The following is a 20,238-nucleotide window of genomic DNA, read 5'->3' on the forward strand; positions in this document are numbered from 1 at the left end:
GTGAATGGTACGAATTTTAATAAAATATGAGCAGAGTAAGAGTTTCATTTTAAATGTGAGTAAAGTTGTGTGAAATGGAGTACTATATAAATGGAAGTGATCTATTTTCTCTTTACGGTGACTCAAACTCTCGATTTCAGTTTCCTTCAATGGTTTTCATGTTAATAGAGAAAAAACTTTGGACGACGATGGTCTGAGTTGGTGATCTTATAAACTCCAACAACTTATAAAATATTTCTAAAGTTTATAAGATGTAATTTTTTAAAAGGTTATAAGTTGTGAACGTGCTTGGATAAACGAGGTGAGCTAGCTAGCGAGAAAATTATGAGTCAAAAAGAAAAATCTTAGTCAGAGAGTGAAGATCGAAGAAAAATGATTTTGAAAGGTATATGTTGGATCTAACAAATTATAATAGAGTTATTTTCTAAGGGATCACGTAAAATAAAAATTCATTTTAAATTAGATTATGAAGATTTTCGGTGGATTCATCACTTGTTGAATAAATTCGTGGTATTGGACTCGAATCACACGAAGAGGCAAAAATTTATTTTTTTATTCACCACTTTTCACAGCGAATTTATCATATTTTTACTGCTCGTCATTCATATCCTAAAATGAGTTTGTAATCTTTTTTTTTGATCAATTAAAAATCTATTAAAATACTGGGGCGGTACCAGGAGTACCAAAAACATCATACAAGTGGTGCGTACTCGTTAGAGCACCACAAGGTAAAAGGAACATTGGACTCGACCACATGGAAGATTTTGTTCCAGCTCCAAAGCCTCCCTTTGACCTCATTAACAAGATTGGACACCTCCCAATTCTTGTTCTCAAACCTACTCTCATTCCTATACTTCCAGATCAGCCAAACAGTCCCGATCCAAAGAGCTTTAAGGAAGTTCTTGTTTCTCTTACCTCTTCCTCCTCCAATGAAAGACATGAAATGATGTTCGACTTTTTGTGGTTTAGCCGTTTTCATTCCGATCCATTGATTGATTGTAATCTAACCCTATTAATTTTTTAAAATTGATTCTTGGTTTGGAGATTATGAAATAATAAGTTAAGGTAAAAGAACTTATCCTTTTAAGAGCTTATAAAATTTTTTTAGGGAAGAGGAGCTCATAATTAAGTTATTTGAACTCATCTTTATAATATGTAAGTTGTTTATGAGTTTATTTCATCAAATATTTTCAAAAGCTTATAAGTTCAAATGAACACTCTCTAACTACTATTCCCTCGTGTTATTTTTCTTACGTTTTTTTTTATGATTCATATATATTTGGTAGTTGTGATGTCAAATCATGTCTTATAATGTGTTTCCTGAACTCATGCTTATTGTCATGTTCTTTAAAGTTTTGATTTTAACAGTAAATGTGACTATCGAGTTCTATCTCATGGAATTTGTGCTTAAACTCTGAGATCCAAAGACTCTCGTCGTAAGAGGTTTTGGATTCAATTTTATTTATGTATGATGTAATATTTTTTCATCTTTATATATTATAGAAATCTCATCTGTGTGGGATGTAATATATTTTCCATCACCGTAGTATTTTCCCCAGTTCTATGTGATATAGAGATTTCACAGTATATTTTCACCTTTATATGATATAGAGGTCCTCGCCTGCGTGCGATGTGATATATTTTTTATTTTTATGCGGCGTAGAAATCGTAATTGATTTATTTGATGATATATACGCTTCATGTAATTATATATAAAAAAAAATCACATTCCTTAATGTAAATAACTTAATCAATTATTAGAGTAATAATTAGTATTTTAAATCTTAAGCACGTCAATATTTGTGGTGGAAAAAGTATTGGATCGTGGCAACTAAAGCTTTGTTACTATGATGCAAAGAAATAAAATTAAATTAATACTATATTTTTGTTTAGAGCTTTTGATGAAAAAGATAGTGGATATCTCTGTGTACACAGTGGTTTAATGGTAATGCCTCATGATTTAACGATCTGAATTATTATTATAAAAGTTAGATCAAAGAATATTATTCGACTCCCTATCAGGATGCGCTACATACTGACATCACTAAATTAAAAATAATTAAATTAATTAAGGGGCCATATCCAAATTAAGATTGGCAGTTGCTCCTTTTCCTTGGATATGATTCTTTTTCTTAATAGTTTATTAAAATATATTATTTTAATACTAGGATCTGCAATATTTTGTTTATATATATATTGTTGCAAAGCATCAATCATGTGGAGTAGTATATATTGAATTTTTAGGACCATACCCACAATACATATTGAATTAATTTTTCCAATAATTCATGGTAGCAATTAAATTAAGTGATTACAATCTTTATCATTTTGAAGTGGAATTTCAATGAAGAAAGAATATAGTGGAAGGCTTCTTAATTCCAAAATCTTTTTGTTTGGAAAATTCATAATATGATCTGCAACCAAGCTCTCTCTTAATCACAAAAGAGTAATTGTGATTTATATCAAGGCATTTTTATCATAATTATAATCTGCAAAAAATCCACTTTTATACGCTAAAATTTGAACTTTAATTGTTACCTAAGGTACATATAGTTTCAACATGACTTACTTTTTTTGGCGCAGAGATTAAAGAAAAGGTATAAATCAGATAAAAATAGTAGGACTCGTGACTTTTTCAAGAATTAAATATTGTCTTTCATAGAAATGCGTCATCTTTAAGGGACAACCCAAAATGGAAAAACGAGTCATCTTTAGTGGGAGGAGAAAATAGAGTATTTGAGATGGAAATCATGGAATTGCTTTATCAAATCGATCAAGGTAGAGGCATAGTTACTTCAAGTTAATTCTAGAATCAATATTGGTAATAATATGTGGCAAATTTTTTTAGTGGAAACGTGAAACCTTAAACAGAGAAGTGAAGTTCATTTTTATAATTGAAGTGGCCTGCAACTTGTCGTCCAAACCCACTTGTTCTCATTCAAGAAATGATTGGATTCGATGCCATAATCTTACAAAATCCTCTTTCTTACTGATTTTTAGGTATAAAGATTCTCACCATAGTTTGTTTTTCCCACGGTTTTTATTCTTCATGGTATTGATATAAGTGAAGAATATTTTGCATTGTTGGAGGAGTTGAGGTTGATCTACCGTGGTCCTAGCGAAAACGCAGGCTTTTTTGTGTGGATCTTTAATCAATTTCATCACTTAATGCCTTTATTTGCCACTAATTCTTTGACTAAAATAGTCATTCTTGTTTTTTAACTAAAAGAATTATGTATAGTATAGAAGGCCAATTAATTGAATTGGGTAATTCCTATTCCTTCTCTATGATTCTACTTTGATGATTGATGTTGGACTCAAAATCTTAACATTTCCCCTTTTGGGAATGGCCATTAGGCCATATATATATATATATATATATATATATATATATATATATATATATATATATGCTAGTACTTGAAGTTTCATGTAGATATTTCACATTTAGTCCTTGGATTTGGAGATTTTCATTTACTTATTTAGTTGGGATCTGGTGAAAATTCGGGTTGGCATATTGTATGCGTAAGATCGTTATCAGGTCGATACGATAAGATCAAACACGAACACGGCTTGTTAAGAATTTGTTCGACGATACAAAAATGATAGAAACACGATTTAAATCATGTTGACACGACACGATTTAGTAATAAAAACCTGATTAAACACGACCCATAGCAATACGATAAAACCTAAAATTAAAATAAATAAGGAATTACATGAATTTTGTGTTGCTTGGCGGCGAAACAAATGATGAGATTAGAAAAAAAAAAAAGGGGGGCTTCAAAAAGTCAAAAATCTTAACTATAAAATAAATATTTAATACAAATAATAATATTAATTTTAACATGTTACACGATCCGGCCACGAAATTATCGTGTCTTTATCAGGTCGACACGATAAGGACACGGATCCGATAATGTTTGACACTAACCAATCAATTGTGATTTCGTATCGTGTCCAAAATTGCCAGTCCCAGTGATAGTGACTATCTTTCGTGAAAAATGAGGAATAAATTAATAAACATCATGATAAATTGATGTAATACATGAATATTCGTATTCAGTACTGAATAAGGCTATACATGCTGAATTGAAATTTTATTAAAGAAAACGGAACCTAAAAAAACCCAAAGAGAAGACCAGGGCCGGGCCTCATTAAAACCTCAAATCGAGGATAAAGAGTACCCGTCTAGATACAAAGAAAACATGAAAGAAACAAGGTGCGGCGGAAGCTGAGTTGAGGAGACTTCGGAAGTTCCGGCCGTACCATCACCCCCAAATCTCCCCGGTTCCCACCAAGCACCGAAACAAACAACCCAGGACAAGCTATCGCACCATGCGAACAAAGGAAGAATGTACATCATCGAAAACCAGCTGAGCAATCTCAGGAATAGAATGAAACCAAAACCCTTCCTGCGAAAGAGAGGAAGCGAGGTAATCGGCAACTTGGTTACCTTCCCGGTAGTTATGAGAGCAACGGAGGTTGTAGTGCTCCACACCTTTAAGCGCCGCCCGCCATCTGCTCCGAAAACGCCACGGGACCGGAACCTCACGATTATTGAAGACATTAACAACGTATGTTGAATCAGATTCAATCCAGAGGTTATACCATTGATGAGCAGCAGCCCTCTCAAGAATGATAATAAAAGCAAAAAGTTCCGCCTCAAAGGCAAAACCGGCTCCTGCCGAAAAGTGAAAGCACTGAGAATGACTATCTTTCGTGATAAATTTTGCCGAATAAGGCTATACATATGGTACACTTACTTGTTCATAAATTTTGCAAATTATTGGTTATTTTCATTTATCACGAAAGATAGTCATTCTCAGTGAATACATTCTCTAATTATATTTATTCTTGATTTGTATAGGAGCATATATGTAAGATATTTATGTCTACTTGTAAGAATGAATGGCTGTCTTAGTTATCAAATTCTATGATCTCAAATCTGTAATTATATTCCATATTTTGAGGAATACTTTATACTTAAAAATAATACGATTGCGCCAATTAAAGTATAAATTATACTTTGAAGGTTGGTATTAAAAGCTACTGAGAATAATAGTATATTTATATATTTGGTTGACTAAGAAGTCCACGCATAATACAGTGGAGGTCAACTTTGTGTCGCCATTTAGCCAAGTTTTTTTTTATATTCATATTTATATTTATATTTTTTTAAGACAACTAAAGTTTGCTGATATGTTAAATCATTTAAGGATAGGCAAATCGGCAATGGCATCTTGCATTCAACTTATTAATTACAGATTATGTTACTTGGTAAGAATGAATATTTTCTTTTTTTGTGGTAAGAATGAATAATTGATGTCATGTATATGTCACTTTTTTGCAAGTGGACAAGTGAATTTTGTATTGTCAATTAATTATCTTGTGTGATTTACCTTAGTAATTTAGTTGGCATCCGGAGCTTTTTTTAATTTTTATATATAAATAGAGAATCATTCTCAACCTTTGGATCATGAAGATCTTCGGTGGATGTATAATCTTGATGTATGAATGCATCACCTCGTTTCGAATCCTGAAAGAAACAAATTTTTTTATTTTTTATTTTTATCGAGTACAGTTAGTTACACAACGAATACAGTAACTTTACACGTCAGTGTTGTATTCTCAGTTCTCATTTTAGATTGTAATTTTTATGTATATAAGAGAATAAGGATGTGATATATTAACATTGATTTGTATGTTTATACCGTTTTAGAATAACCATCAACTCAAATTACTATACAAATTACATTTTCTCAAAGGCCACCCAAAACTAGCTTGCAGGCCCAAAAATTGACTCAGTATTTCTTCCTTGAGATAACTTGGGCTTACTCTTATATAACTTAACAAATGGGCCTTTTTTTTTTTTTTTTTTTTGGAGTTGGGTAACACGTTTATATAAAAAAAACCAAGATTCCAACATATTTAAATAGCCCATGATTTCTCCTTTTTGTGCTTGATAATTGCTATTGGGCCTGCAATGAATTGAGGATGATCATGATTATCCTCTTTCTTCTAACTATCATCATTTTTCAGCTAATCATTTTTTTCATTCTTATTATTATTAGCATCATTATTTAGGTTCATGTATATAACGTGCTGAAGCGTTTGTAACATTTTAAAGAGGCATTTGATCTAGGGGAAAAAATTATGATTGATAAAATAATTCAACTTAATCAAATTTTCGGTTCGCATGATTCGATCCATGATAAATAATTTGGCAAACACTTTAGTCATGCAATAATTTAGTCATATAATCATTCTTCAGTTCTATCAATCTTATCTTTCTCATCCACCAAACCAGACGCCTCCTAATTATATTACACGTGGAATAACGTTGGAAGCAAAGTGATAGATTCATCGTATGCTATATGTATGTGCTCTTATTTCATTCCCTCTCTACCTATATGAAAACCACCCAAAACCTACCTAATAGTGGAAGAAATATCAAATTGGAAATGGCTGCACAAACACACACACACACACATATGATCGATGAATGAATCAAGACCAGAAACCCCACCATTGATAACTACTACTCTGGTCTATAATAATATCATCGCAATCCAGACCTCCCCAATCCGACGTCGTTTCCACCATTCTCAGCATCTCCTCCTCGTCGGAAACCGAAACCATCCCTTCGTTTTTCACTTCAAAATCATTCGTCTTAACACTCTCCGACTCGCCGCCGCACCTCGCGCCACTTCCTCCTTCTTCATCGTCGTCGCCCTTTCCCTTCAGCTTCTCCAACTGCACATACACAGACAAATTTTTAATCAACACTCATGCTTATTAATCACTATTATCACAGTAAGGATGCATTTAGTTTTGAGGATTAACGTGGCAAATATGTAATAATAATGATAAGGCTAATCTCTTAATTACTACTCCCTCTGTCCACGAGTGTTCATTCTGAATGACACAAGTTTTAAGAAATTGATTAAGTGTGGTTAATGGAATAAGTGTCTCACTTTTATAATGAAATGAACACTCATTCGATAGAATGACCAAAAAAGAAATATGAGTACTCATTTAGCAAATGAAAATAGTATAATAGCTAATTTTACTTTATTCGTGTCGTAAAAATAGTAAGATAGATTAAATTTTGAGTTATTAGTATAATTTATAAAGTTCTTGATATTTCATTGAAAGAATGAAATCGGAGAAATCATGAACGTAACGATAAAAAGTAAATACAGACCAAGCAAGCAAATGATTTGAAATCATCAAAAAAGTCATCGAATATTCTAAAGTTCCAATCCATCCGAGTAACCGAAACCTATTCGAGTATCAATCAAAACGAGTGATAATTAATTAATAATTAGCAAGTTAATTAAGTACCTGATTAAGCAAGGAGTGCTTCTCCTTCTTCAACGAGTCGAACTCGGCGGCGAGGGCGTTGTAATTAGCGAGCAAGGCGGCGTATTCCTTCTCAATGTGCTTCGATTTCCACCGAGCTCGCCGATTCTGGAACCAAATCGCGACCTGGCGCGGCTGCAGCCCCAGCTCCCGCGCCACCTCCGCCTTCTTCCTCGCCTCCAGCTTGCTCTCCGCCTCGAAGATCACCTCCAGCCGCCGGATTTGCTCGTCGCTGAATCGGCGCTTGTCGCTCCGGCTCATCTTCTTCATCGCTGATTGATGATTACTTTCCGCATCAAGGAATGTGTGGCTGCCTGCAGTTTTCTTCTAATTGGGAGGGTTTTTGAAAAATGGCATGTGCGTGCGTCTGATTTTATATGGGCGGAGGTGCCGCGGTGGGCCTGCGCCCCTCCCAAGCCGTGTACAGCTTTTCTTCTACTTCCTACATTAAATTTTATACTGCTGCAGGTGCATTGCATATGTAATTATGGACTACTTAAATTTTAATTATAAGTTAATATAGTTAATTATAAGTTAATATACTTTAATTAGAGACAAATAAATTTTAAGGTTGATTATAGTCTGTAGCATGAAGTGACGTCAACTTTCAGGTACGATTCTAATCGCACCGCTGATTCGATGACGATGGACTACCTATCACTAGACGCTCTCTTTAGTTGTAGAATACGGTGGACTCTAGTTTTTTTCACAGTGATTGGTCGTCGTTTCAAGGGTAATTTCGAGAAAGAATTGCTGCTGTCTTTGCGTGATTGTGGCATTTTCAAGGCCGAAAAACAAATTTTAATTGTTATAATTAAATAATTTTTCAAAGTTCACGTCGCAAAAATTAAAATCGAAGTTGAGGCTACAAATTAAAATATTTTAAAAATTCAAATCAATACTTCCTCCATCCACGATATCGTTCCACTTTGTGGACAACACGTATTTTTTTATGGATAATAGTGGGTATTGTTGTTAGCGGAGTTTATGAATCTTACTGCTATAAATGGAAGTTGAAATGATGTTGTGAACGGATCAAAATAGTAAAAGTGAAAACGATACTATGAACGGAAGGAGTATGATATATATATAGATGCACACCGCACATTTAAATATACAATTTTTATTTTTTTACTTCTATTATATAGTTTCTCCAACTCATTATATTCTTCTATTAGTAGCTTATTTTTGTGATAAACAATAGTTAATTTTTAGAAAAAATATAAACCTTATTATTCATAATTAATTTATACATCCTTAATTTGGTTGAGACACTAATAATTTGACTGAATGAGTACCACATTACTCATGGCTCATTTCTACTTTATTTGCTTTCTGCAATGTTACTCTGTCTACTTTAAAATCCACTAATACTTAATTATTGATTTATTTAAAATCCATTAATAGTGAAGTGGCAAAAGATACTGACTTGGTAATGAATGGCATGCAGATAATGCAGGGAGCCGACAATATATTTATCCCTGAGTAAAGGGATTATTAAATGTTTGAGATAGATCACAATTGTCGTGAAATGATACGTGGTTGGATTTTATTTTATTATTTAGAATAATAAAGTCCATGTACGTGTATCACGTTGTGGGTTCATATTATTTTGTGCTCTGCAAATTCTATCTGCCTGCATGCATATGCATAAATGCCATTTTGTGATTATGTTTATTAATTATCTACATGAATTATTATGTGATCGAGCCTAAATATTACTTTTACTTCCTCCGTCAGCTTAAATAACTTCTTATTTTTCCTTTTAGGTCGTTTTTTATGCAATTTTTTTTTATATCAACTTTTGAACACTATCGCACCTTTAATAAAACCCTATTTATATATTCTTACGATCACATTTTCACCATTCATAATATTAATTATAATTTTTTCTTTAACCAGTTTCAATACACTTAATAATTTTGTCTTAAAATTCATATCACTCCCTCCTATAAAATTATTTGGGAGAGGAAGGGAGTATCAATTCAAGGCGCTAGTGCACAAATTTTAAACTAGTACTATCTTTATATGTCTCCCCTTCCAAATTAGTATATGTATGATATAACTTTACATTACTGTTATTTGGACAAGATATGCCCGGATAAAAAAAAGTTAAATATTTCGATTCATTTAAAAAATTTGTTTTTAAATAAATAAAAATTAATTAGTTTTATTATTTTCTCCACATTGTAGGCTTTCTGTAATTTTTAATTATCTTTTTAATTATTAAAAAAATGCAAAAAAATTACAATGGAGAAAAAATAAATTAATTTTTAAAGTATTTAATCTTTTTTTTTTGTTTGGACACATATTTTATCTAAATAGCATTACTCGTGCTTTATTTTTGATGATTTTACATTTTTTCTGAATTCATGCTTGTGCGTAATTTCTTATTTTGTGACAAGTCTATTCTCGCGCATTATTTTTCAGATTTTAAAATAATGGTCTTTTTTGGGTATTATTTTTTGTTTTAATTGGCCCGAGAGGATGGTGAGAATTAAACTCTAAATTCTTTTATTATATAGAATAAAACAGCTTTATTGTTTGAAAAGCGAAAAATTATGACGTAGTTACTTATAGTTTAGTTCAAATTTATAATATGATGATGCATCTGATAATTCATTTGAACCATTTGAATTCATAATTCACAATTAAGGGCTGAGAATACTCGCACATCATAATTTGTTAATGCATTCGAATTCATTCAATTCACAATATTACGGCTCTAAAAAATTTAAATCCTTTATTATAGATAGGATTTATGCGACATCACCGTTGTTGCATTTTAATTTTTAAAATCTCTTTCTCTTGTGGTCTATTCAGTACGGGTGATTAGGGTGTATAATACCATAATATCTTAATATTTAGTAAGAAGTAGTAATACAAAATACATGACCCTATATCAATTAAAAGTTCAAAAATATTATACTAATTTGAGGGACTCTATATACCACCTACGGAGGTGGTATTCGTAATACTTTATAATTATTATTAATTTTATATAGTCTTAATATATAGTAATATATTATATTTTACAGATATTTTAATACATTTTATTAAATATGATATTAATTAATATGATATATAATAAAAGACGTTCCAGTTAAACATATCACATTTTTTCTCATATACCACGTATCAAACGAACCCTTAATATATAAAATATAATATTATTATAATAGTACCAGAAAGCAACTACTCATTATATATTTACATTATTATGAAGAAGAAAAGAAATATCTTAGGACTTATCAGCCCACTTCTTTCGAGAACAGGTGGTTGTTAAAATGAGCTTTCAACATTACCCATAGTTGAATAATATCAACTGGGGATAAGAATTATATCATTAACGCTACCTTCAAGAATATTTTTATCGATTATTATGAAAAAAATTAAAGAATAAAATAATTTTTTCTTCATTTTGTACAAAAATTAATTTTGTTATTTTTTATGTTTTCTTTTCACTCCCATGAAGAAATAGTATCATCACATCAAAAGTTAAGTGACCTTGTTATCCCCCTTTAAAATTTTGGAGTGAAATAGAGGATTGAAAAAATAACACCCCCCCGTTAGGTGTTTTATTTTTCTTGTTGGATTATTGCACTTCAAATATTTATTCTTTTTTTATAAAAATAATAAGAATATGTGAGCTCCATATCACCGTTTGAACTCAACACCACATCACTTGATACTCTCTATGTTTCATAAAAAAGTACTTTATCCGTCCCATTAAAACTAGTATGTATTCGATTTTGGGTCGTCATACTATAAGTGACCTATTTCTATAAATGAAAAAAAATTAACTCTTAAAAAGGTGTAGGTCCTATCACTTTTAATCAATTTACACATTCTCCTTAGTTCTCGTGCCGAAAAGTTTTGAGCCATTTATAGTGGAACGGAGGGAGTATCATTTTTTTCATTTTCGTTCATCCCATAAGAAAAATATCACTTCCATTTTAAGACATGTACTCACATATTATCTACCACATATTATCACTTTTTTCAAAAAGTAATAGGTCTCTTTCCTCACTAAACATATTACTCTCTCCGTCCTTATAAAACGTATCCAATTTGTCATTTCCGTCCGTCCTCATAAAATATATCCAGTCTATTTTTAGCAAGTTTTTCACTCACAATGAAGTGAGATCATTACTCCACTCACAACACATTCAACTATTTTATCAAAATTCGTGTCATTTAAAGATGAATACTTTTTATTAAATATTTCTTAAAATTGATGTCACACATTCTTAGGCGATGATGAGAGTAATATATAAGGAGTGATTTTTTGTTTTTTCCCTTTTATGTTAAATTTATAATAAAAGAAAACACACTCTTACACGAAAAATAATTTTTATTATATAATTCGACATAAGCCTGTTAAAAAAAATTAAAGTGCGAAATGCCTCAATGCTAGGCAGACACGATTCAATTATCTTTTTCCAACACATAAGATTTAAGAAATATTTAATTCCTTAAAAGATTGACACAAAAAAAAAAAAATTAAAAGATGGGTTAAAGAATAGAAGTGAGGAGTCGACGTCAGTGAAGAGGCATAGACGGTAGGTAATTTTTATTGCTCAAAGAGAAAATTGATTTGTCATCTGCAGGAGCGGAGCCAATGAGGAGGCGCCAGCTGCCGCGGGTCAAAGCCCTTTCGGCAAAGGGTGAGTGGACACGTGTCCGGCGATGTGGGGACCACAGGTGGAGCTGTGGCACACCTGTCTCTTTTTCATATGGGAATTGCAAAAAAATACGGCAAACTTATCTTTTTCTTGGCTGCTCAAGCTTTGGGTTTCAACGGCCCCACCACACTTTGTTTACTTCTTTTTCTCTTCTTATTTTTTTTTTCACCCGTGAATTAATCGTGTCGCTTATTCCACCTAACCCTTTACGTTTTTCAGAATTACAAAAAATATCTATTATATAATCAAATAAGTAATTTGCACACAAACGAAATTTTTATACTATATAAAGGTGAAAAATAATTAAAATATATATATATATATATATATTATGTGATTAAATAAATAATTTACACGCTGATGAGATCTGTATATCACACAAAAGGTAAAAAAAAATAACAGCATACAAACGGACATGCGAGATTACTACCTACACAAAGGCGAGAAAATTATACACACCTAAACAAGATTGAACCAAAAAACCTCTCCCAAAATAAAATATTTGAGTGCCTCAACTTTTCCACAAAAAAAAGGTCAACTGTCTATAAATCATTAAATATTAATTTTATACATAAATTGTAAAATTTGGTGAGATAATTATTAAACATTTTTGCATATTAATTTTAAAGTTTGATATAATAATTACTAAAATATTTGATTTAATCTATTTTATCAACTGATTTTGCATGTTACATTAATTTTGCCCAAATATATATATATATGTATATCATTGTTATGCCATTGTTAATTTCCATATAACACATATACTTATAAAAATTAATTTTTTGCCATAAAGGTATGATATGATTATGCTTCACTATATCACTTTATTTACTTATTATATTTACACTATTAATTTTATTGTCACTAATCTTTTTTTTTTAAAGAAGAAGATTATCACTCATCTTTAATTTCACTCTTAGATCAATTGATCTAGAGTCCCTAAAACATTGCCACTGCATCCTAGTCAACGACCATGCATCATCGTTCTATATATTCCACTATTCTAGTGGCAACTTTATATTTTCTCATTTTATTTAAGTAATTGACTTAAAAATAATACTCTATTCGTTCACAAAATTTCTCACATTGCAAACGATATAAATTTAAATAAAATGTAAATTATAAGGATATCATAAAATTGTGTGGACCCTACTACTATAAGTGAAACTAGTAATTTTTTTGTCGACGAATCGAAAAGAGAACTGTGGCAAATTTTCGCGGACGGAGAAAGCAGCTGATTAGAGTATCATATTTTTTTGTCGATTGTACGAATCTTCCACATGAAATATAATTACAAATATATAATTAATTTAATGATTTCAAAGACTTGTACATTGTTGAATTACTTAACAAGAGCCAAATGTTAACCGATTTGATGAATGTTTAGGGTGGGAGATAGGCATTGACTAAGAAGAAAGGGAAAATTGAGGTGAAATTGGTTAAGGGGTCAAAATCATTCATGTCGTCTATTTTAGAGAAGAATGCACATGTCAGTAGAAGGTTTGCAGAGGCAGATCGTATCATTATCATTTCCACATCTCTTAATTTTAATTAAAAATGGACCTATTGATATACGTGTCATCTAGTTTGAATTTAGTTCGAGGAGGTCTAGCTCAAACGAAAAAAAATGAGACATTAAAATTTCTTTCTTTCAAGAGTTGATTGGTTCAAGATCTATCGACGATGTGTGGGTTCTATTTTATTTAGATGTTAAGTTGTAGATTTTTTTTTAATATTAATTTGATCTAATTTGTAATTAATATATTCAAGTGTAATATAAGTATGTTATTCGCATTTTGGGAATTATACATATGTAGATAAAATGAAAAACTAGGGGCAAAATTATAAATATCTTGAATAATATTGTTGAGTTTGCATTGATCTAGGTCAAGAACTCCTCAAGTAAATGAAACTCTAGGCCGATTTGACCAATTTTTTTTAATGGATTTTGGATTTTTATTGATTGAATCGATTGATAATTTGTGAGCAACTTCGACCTATATATTTACACTATTCTATTTTATTTTTTATTTTTTATTGTACGTGTGTATTTATCTTCTCTTGCTCGCTTTATTCTCATCTTCATCTTCATCTTAAAAAGTTGTCTGCAAAATTTACACCAACATAGCATCATATTGAGTGAAATGATTTTAAGGAATAAAGTATAAATATGTTGGCTATTTAAAACGTAAAGTGATAAATCTATCGGTATATACTGACTAAATGAAGAAGTTAATGAATATATAAACCCTAGCTAATATAGATTGCTAAATCCTAATTGAACTAATTATAAACGATTTATAAATCTTAATTAATTTAATAGTAAATTTTAATTTTGAATTAATAAACTCTAATTATTCCTTCTTAAATTACCATTAATTATAATTAATTAAGAGTGACCTGCATACCAAAGTTTGTTAAAATCTAGAGGCTGCTTCAAATTTTATACTCCATAAAATCTCAACAAATATATTAGATAAAGGGTAAATCTAAATGAATAATATGGTTTGGGTTCTATTGTTAAATGGGCCTAGGGGTTCAAAGATTGGGCCCAGTTGACTTCAAAGACTGCAAAATGGGCTGGAATCGAAACAATTATTTTTTCATTAATTAACGTCTTCATTTTTCTAACGGCTGTTTACGATTTATGTTTGAAAATATTATTATTATTATTACTTTCAATTCAAAAAAATAAAAATAAATAAATCAATCAAATTAGCTCAAATTTCATCCAAAGTCGTTGGTTGGGTATTCCAAAATTTAAGTATATTTTAATAAATAATGGATAAATCTAAACTATTTTTTATTTATTTAAGCTATTTTTTTACGAGTAAACATATCTCCCAAAGTATTCATTCAATATGAATATATGACTTATGTTGCACACTTGCACTAGTTAGTTTAGTTGTCAAACAAATTATTGAGGAAATTTTATTATAGTAAAAATTAAATAGAAATTTATAATACTCCCTCCGTCCCACAAAGTATGACCCAATTTCCTTTTTGATTTGTACCACGAAGCTTGACCTGTTTTTAAAAATGGCAAAAAGTTAATCATTTATTCATCTTTTCACTTTTTCTCCTACCACACTTAACACGTAAAACACCAATTTCTTAATTTTCGTGTCGAAAAGAAATGGGTCATGCTTCATGGGACGGAGGAAGTAAGATATATATAAGTGAAGATTTTTTTTTTTTTTGACTTGGGGGAGTTGGGGACATATAAGTGAAGAAATTAATGTCACAGAAACCGACCAAAGATACACAAAAAGTGGCAAAAAAGATACTCATTTTGATGCGGGCGGCAAAATAATGCATATTTTCTGTTTTCATCTCACTCAATATGGCTACAACGCAACTTCCACAAAGAAAAAAGCACCTGTCTAAAATTTTCATGTATAATATTAAAAAAAATCGCATTTTAAAATCTCTTCTGCCAATACCAACATGCAAATTTCTGGCAAACCCACTAGCATGTTTCAACTTCTAGTAAGCCGTATAAATATTATTGTTTGTTGCAATAATTTTTTAGGTTATGTTCTTGAAATTATATACTACCTTCACCCATGGAATGCCACATTTTTAATGGGCACAAATTATTGTTTGTGGCCACCAAGAATGCCACATTTTTAATGGGCACAAATTTTAATAAAATTCGTGATATTTTTTTTATGTAGGAGAAGGGTCTCATTATTGTATAAAATGAGTAATTGAAATTGAATTAAGGATAGTATTTTGTAAGAGAGAAGCTAAACAGTCATACTGTGGACACCCACAAATTAACTAGCTAAATAACAAAAAATTTAATTTGTAATAATTTATATTTTAGAATAAAAATAACATTTAGTTAATTTACTATATTTTTCACATTGTATTTATTTTTGTGTAATATTTTATTTTAAAAAAATAAAAATAAAAATGAACCATATACATTTTTTTAGAAAATAGATACGTACAAATAGATAATACAGTAAAATAATTAAATTCTATTTTTATTTAAAAAATAAATTAAATAAATCAAAAAATTCTCAATTGGACTAATTTGTGGATGGCCACAATGTGGCTAGATAGATTTATTGTTTTTATAAATAAGGTGTACTTTGTAAGAATAAAAGATAAGGAAAATTCATAGAATTATGTTTAAGATAAAAGTATCTTACTTTTTATGGACGAGAGAGTATATATAATATTACAACCGATCGACTACAATATCATGCATGGACATATTGTAGTGAGATTGATCGTTTTTTTTTTTGTCTTTCAGTAACAATCATCGTTTTTTTTTAAAAAAAAAATTCAGTGACATTAATTTATATCTTGTTACCGTTATAGATTTTTATGGATTAATTAAATGGGTACCTCCATTCATTGAAAAGTTAAAGTCAATTATTATATAATAAAAACAAAACGATGATTGTTACTCAAATTATCACTATTGACACAATTTAACATAGAATTGAAATTGAATTGAAGCTCAGATTAGATTATGGCCGTGGATTTCAACTGTTTTTTTTTAGTAAGTCAAAACATAAAACATAATTATTGACCTCTTAATTTCAATTGTTTTAAAAAAAACGATCATATTTCAACTCAGGTCAAAATTGCTTGGATGTTATTAAAAGTTCAAGAAACCTAAAATCTGCAAGGTGGATTAATTTTTTTTTTTTTTAAATATCAGCATATCAAAGTTACAAATTAAATAAAATCTTATTATTTAAATGGCAATTGACTGATTGTTTCTGAAAAATGAACAAAATATAGTCTCACTTACGCTATCTCATTCTAGCCTATAATATTATTGAAACTCTAAAATCAAATGAGTGTTTTTAGTGTTGTCTTTCAGTCAGAGAAGTAATTTAATAGTCTGTTAAATATTAATGAAGTTAGAGGAGTTTGATTGCATGCTATTTGTCTGAACAACTGTAATATGGAAGTGATTCATTGTACTATAATAAACTAATAATAATAATAACAACATTATTATTCTACTATCACTCGTTTTGGCAAACTTTGATAATATTCGGATTTCTGATATCTAAAAGATGTGCAGGATCATATAAATTTGATACTATATGAAAATGCTTTTTTTTTTTTAAAGTAATGGTGTATATATGTTTAATTTTTATTTTTTATTTTCAGAAAAAAAAACCTCAAAAATGTTGTTCTGACTTATGGGTCACTAAAAAGAAATCACATGTTCCTTTTTTAAAAAAAAATTAAAAGAGATATTTAAATATAAATCAATTATTATGCAACCTGTATGCAGGTGGGACCTCACCACCATCCAAACGGTGGGAAAACATCGCCGCATGCAGGCGAGAAATGCCCTGCGTGTAGGACCTCAACACTAAACAATACAACACCGTACATAGGCGTGAATACAACACCATCTAAAGTGAGAAAACATCACCGCACGCAGGCGAGAAATCACGCGTTCTTTTACAATCATGTGATTAATTAATGCATGAAGGTAAAAGTCTCAAATTCGAGTTTATCATCACGTCATCTATTAAAATACTCGTTTCTCGCACAAAATAAAATCATCTTTCTACATCAGATTTACGATAATTTGAATCATTTTTAATGAATCCAAAAAAAGATTGCGAGATACTCCATCCGTCCCACGAATCTTGACACGTTTTCTTTTTTGGGTCGTCCCACAAATCTTGACACATTTCCAAATAAGTTAATAATTATTATATTCTCTCTCCTACTTTATCACTTTTATACTTTATTAAAAATGAACCCTCATGGTGAATTGATGTGAATACCACATTGTAATTTGTTTGAGTCAAAATTAGCATAAAACAATAATACGAAGTTGGTCCATTTTAATGAAAAACGAACCATCATATTCATGATGAGTTGATGTGAATACCATTTCATTTAATTTGAAGTTACATATCATGTGATTGCATGGAGACCTAAGCTATAGCTAAAGAGTTTGAAATTGAATTGAAATTAGAATAGAAGCTAACACCACATGTGTAGAGTAGGCGTGTTGCCAATTAAGTCAATCATATCTACTTGAGCTGTATGCACAATTAATTAGCTACGACAGAAAATTACATGGACAGTTTGACTAGAATAATCAAACAAATTTAGACATTTTGCACTTTTCAATTTGGCAGAAAGGGAAGAGACCGTAGCTCCCTAGCCTCTCTCTCTCTTTGCATTCAATCACATTGTTTTCCACGCTAAATCAAAATAATTAAGGAAAATATGTATAGTACTTCCTCTATCCTAATTATTTAAGTTTTAATTTGTTTGCGAATATCCCAAATATATAGACTTGTTTTATTAAAACAACGTTTAAAATGATTCGTGATGAATGTTAGCAGTGGAAAATTCCATCGTAAACGACGCATTTTTTCTGTACTGATGATTAACTTTGACATTAACGAATACTCAAGGAATGAACATGGAGATATTAGGAGTTTACTCGTATATATTTCTTTTTTTAATGAATTTTTTAATTCTTGTGCAATTCAATCAATTTATATAATTGAGATGGATATATAGAGTATTTGTTTATCAGAATATAATGATGTCGCCTTCTACTTCAATTCCTATCACAATATTGAATGATTAGAGAACTATCTAGAGCTTGGGAATTGATGGTGATAGGGGTTTGTTTTGAATGATAATTAACGGCTTGTTTGGTACATGCAATTAGATTAGAGTGTATAGTATAGCCTATAGGTATGATACTGCGATATCTTGTTTGAAAATAAGTAGTACGAAATATACCGTACTTTATAAATTAAAAATCCAAAAATATTATATAGATTTGAGTGATTCTAGTTGTATAAATTAAAAATTCAAAAATATTATATAGTGTCATCTTAATTCTTATGCACCAGTACCTAACACACAATTAAGTGATTAATTCTCAAATAATTAAACTCAAATAAAAACAAAAATATATGACGCTGGGTTGGTTTAAGACTTGAAGTTGTTGCGAATTGACCGAAAAACTATAACCCCATATCTTAATTAAAGATTACAAAACCCTTAATACTCCCTCCGTCCACGAAATGAGTACCCATTTGTGGACGGCACGGGTTTTAAGAAATGTGTGGAGTGTAGTGTGAATAGTTTAAGGGTCCCACTTTTTGAGTGTATTAATTAAAGAGATGTGTGGGGTACACTTGCCAAAAGGGGAAATGGGTACTCATTTCGTGGACGGACGAAAAAGGAAATATGAATACTCATTTCGTGGACGGAGGGAGTATATAGCAAAAATAGTGCTTGCCAGCTGCACAAAATTAAACAATATGTATCAAAACAAATTCATTATATCATGTTCTAATAATTTAATCAATTCATGGTATTAAAGGTGGGAAAGTACCGATTTAGAAGATTTTATGTCTCGCTATTTTCTGAAGTTTAATTAGTAGCCAATACATTATGAAATATACAAATCCGATCACCTACCCACCATGAATAAACATAACGTGCCCACCACTGATATGACAATTGTAATTAGAGTAAGATTTATTAATTCTCCTTCCTAATTAACATTGCCACATCAGTGGTCGACACATTATGTTTGCTCACGGTGGGTAGGTGATCGATTCTGATGAAATATATATATTTTTTGAAGTTTAATTAGTAGCCAACATTATGACTAAGCCTTTTCTTACTTAAAACATTTCACCTTGCACAACCATTGAAAGCTAGCTCATTTCGAAGATTATTTTAATTGTATGCAAATTAATTAACGCCACTTGAATTGATTTCATTAAAATTATTTAAAGATGTTTGACAACAAATTAAAAAGGTATGAATATAGAAAATATAGCAATTTAGCAAAAGTTTTTTTGAGTTGTACATTTCGCATTAACTATAGAGGTTCGTAACAATGAACATAATAATTTTATTTTTCCACCCTCGGGCGTAGGGCATTGTCCTCGCTCCAAAAATTTCCATTGATAGGTCACATCTCACTTGAGACAGCCTGAAAACCAGTATATATTATTTAAAATTTTTATATATATGTTTCTATCTTTTCAAATTACAAAAGTAGGTCAGGTAAGTCAATCCATTTAATAACATGAATGTACAACATACAATAAGATTTTTCGTTGTTTTACTACCCCCAAATTTATACACACTATATTTCTCGACAATGCACCACACATAATCTTACCCATATAACTTACACTATTAATTTACTCACAAT

The 20,238-nt window shown here is 30.5% G+C and overlaps 1 protein-coding gene across 1 annotated transcript; it reads right to left on the reverse strand.

Annotated features, from left to right (window-relative positions):
* Positions 1 to 6,250: 6,250 nt before the first annotated feature.
* Positions 6,251 to 7,854, reverse strand: LOC131020835 (homeobox-leucine zipper protein ATHB-12). The gene is made up of 2 exons (XM_057949874.1): positions 7,348 to 7,854; positions 6,251 to 6,756 (listed from the first exon to the last, which is right to left on the reverse strand). The coding sequence occupies exons 1-2, from the start codon at positions 7,633 to 7,635 to the stop codon at positions 6,511 to 6,513; spliced, it is 534 nt and encodes a 177-aa protein (XP_057805857.1). The 5' UTR covers positions 7,636 to 7,854; the 3' UTR covers positions 6,251 to 6,510.
* Positions 7,855 to 20,238: the final 12,384 nt, after the last annotated feature.

This window comes from Salvia miltiorrhiza, chromosome 4 (assembly GCF_028751815.1).
Source record: "Salvia miltiorrhiza cultivar Shanhuang (shh) chromosome 4, IMPLAD_Smil_shh, whole genome shotgun sequence".
Lineage (NCBI taxonomy): Eukaryota > Viridiplantae > Streptophyta > Magnoliopsida > Lamiales > Lamiaceae > Salvia > Salvia miltiorrhiza.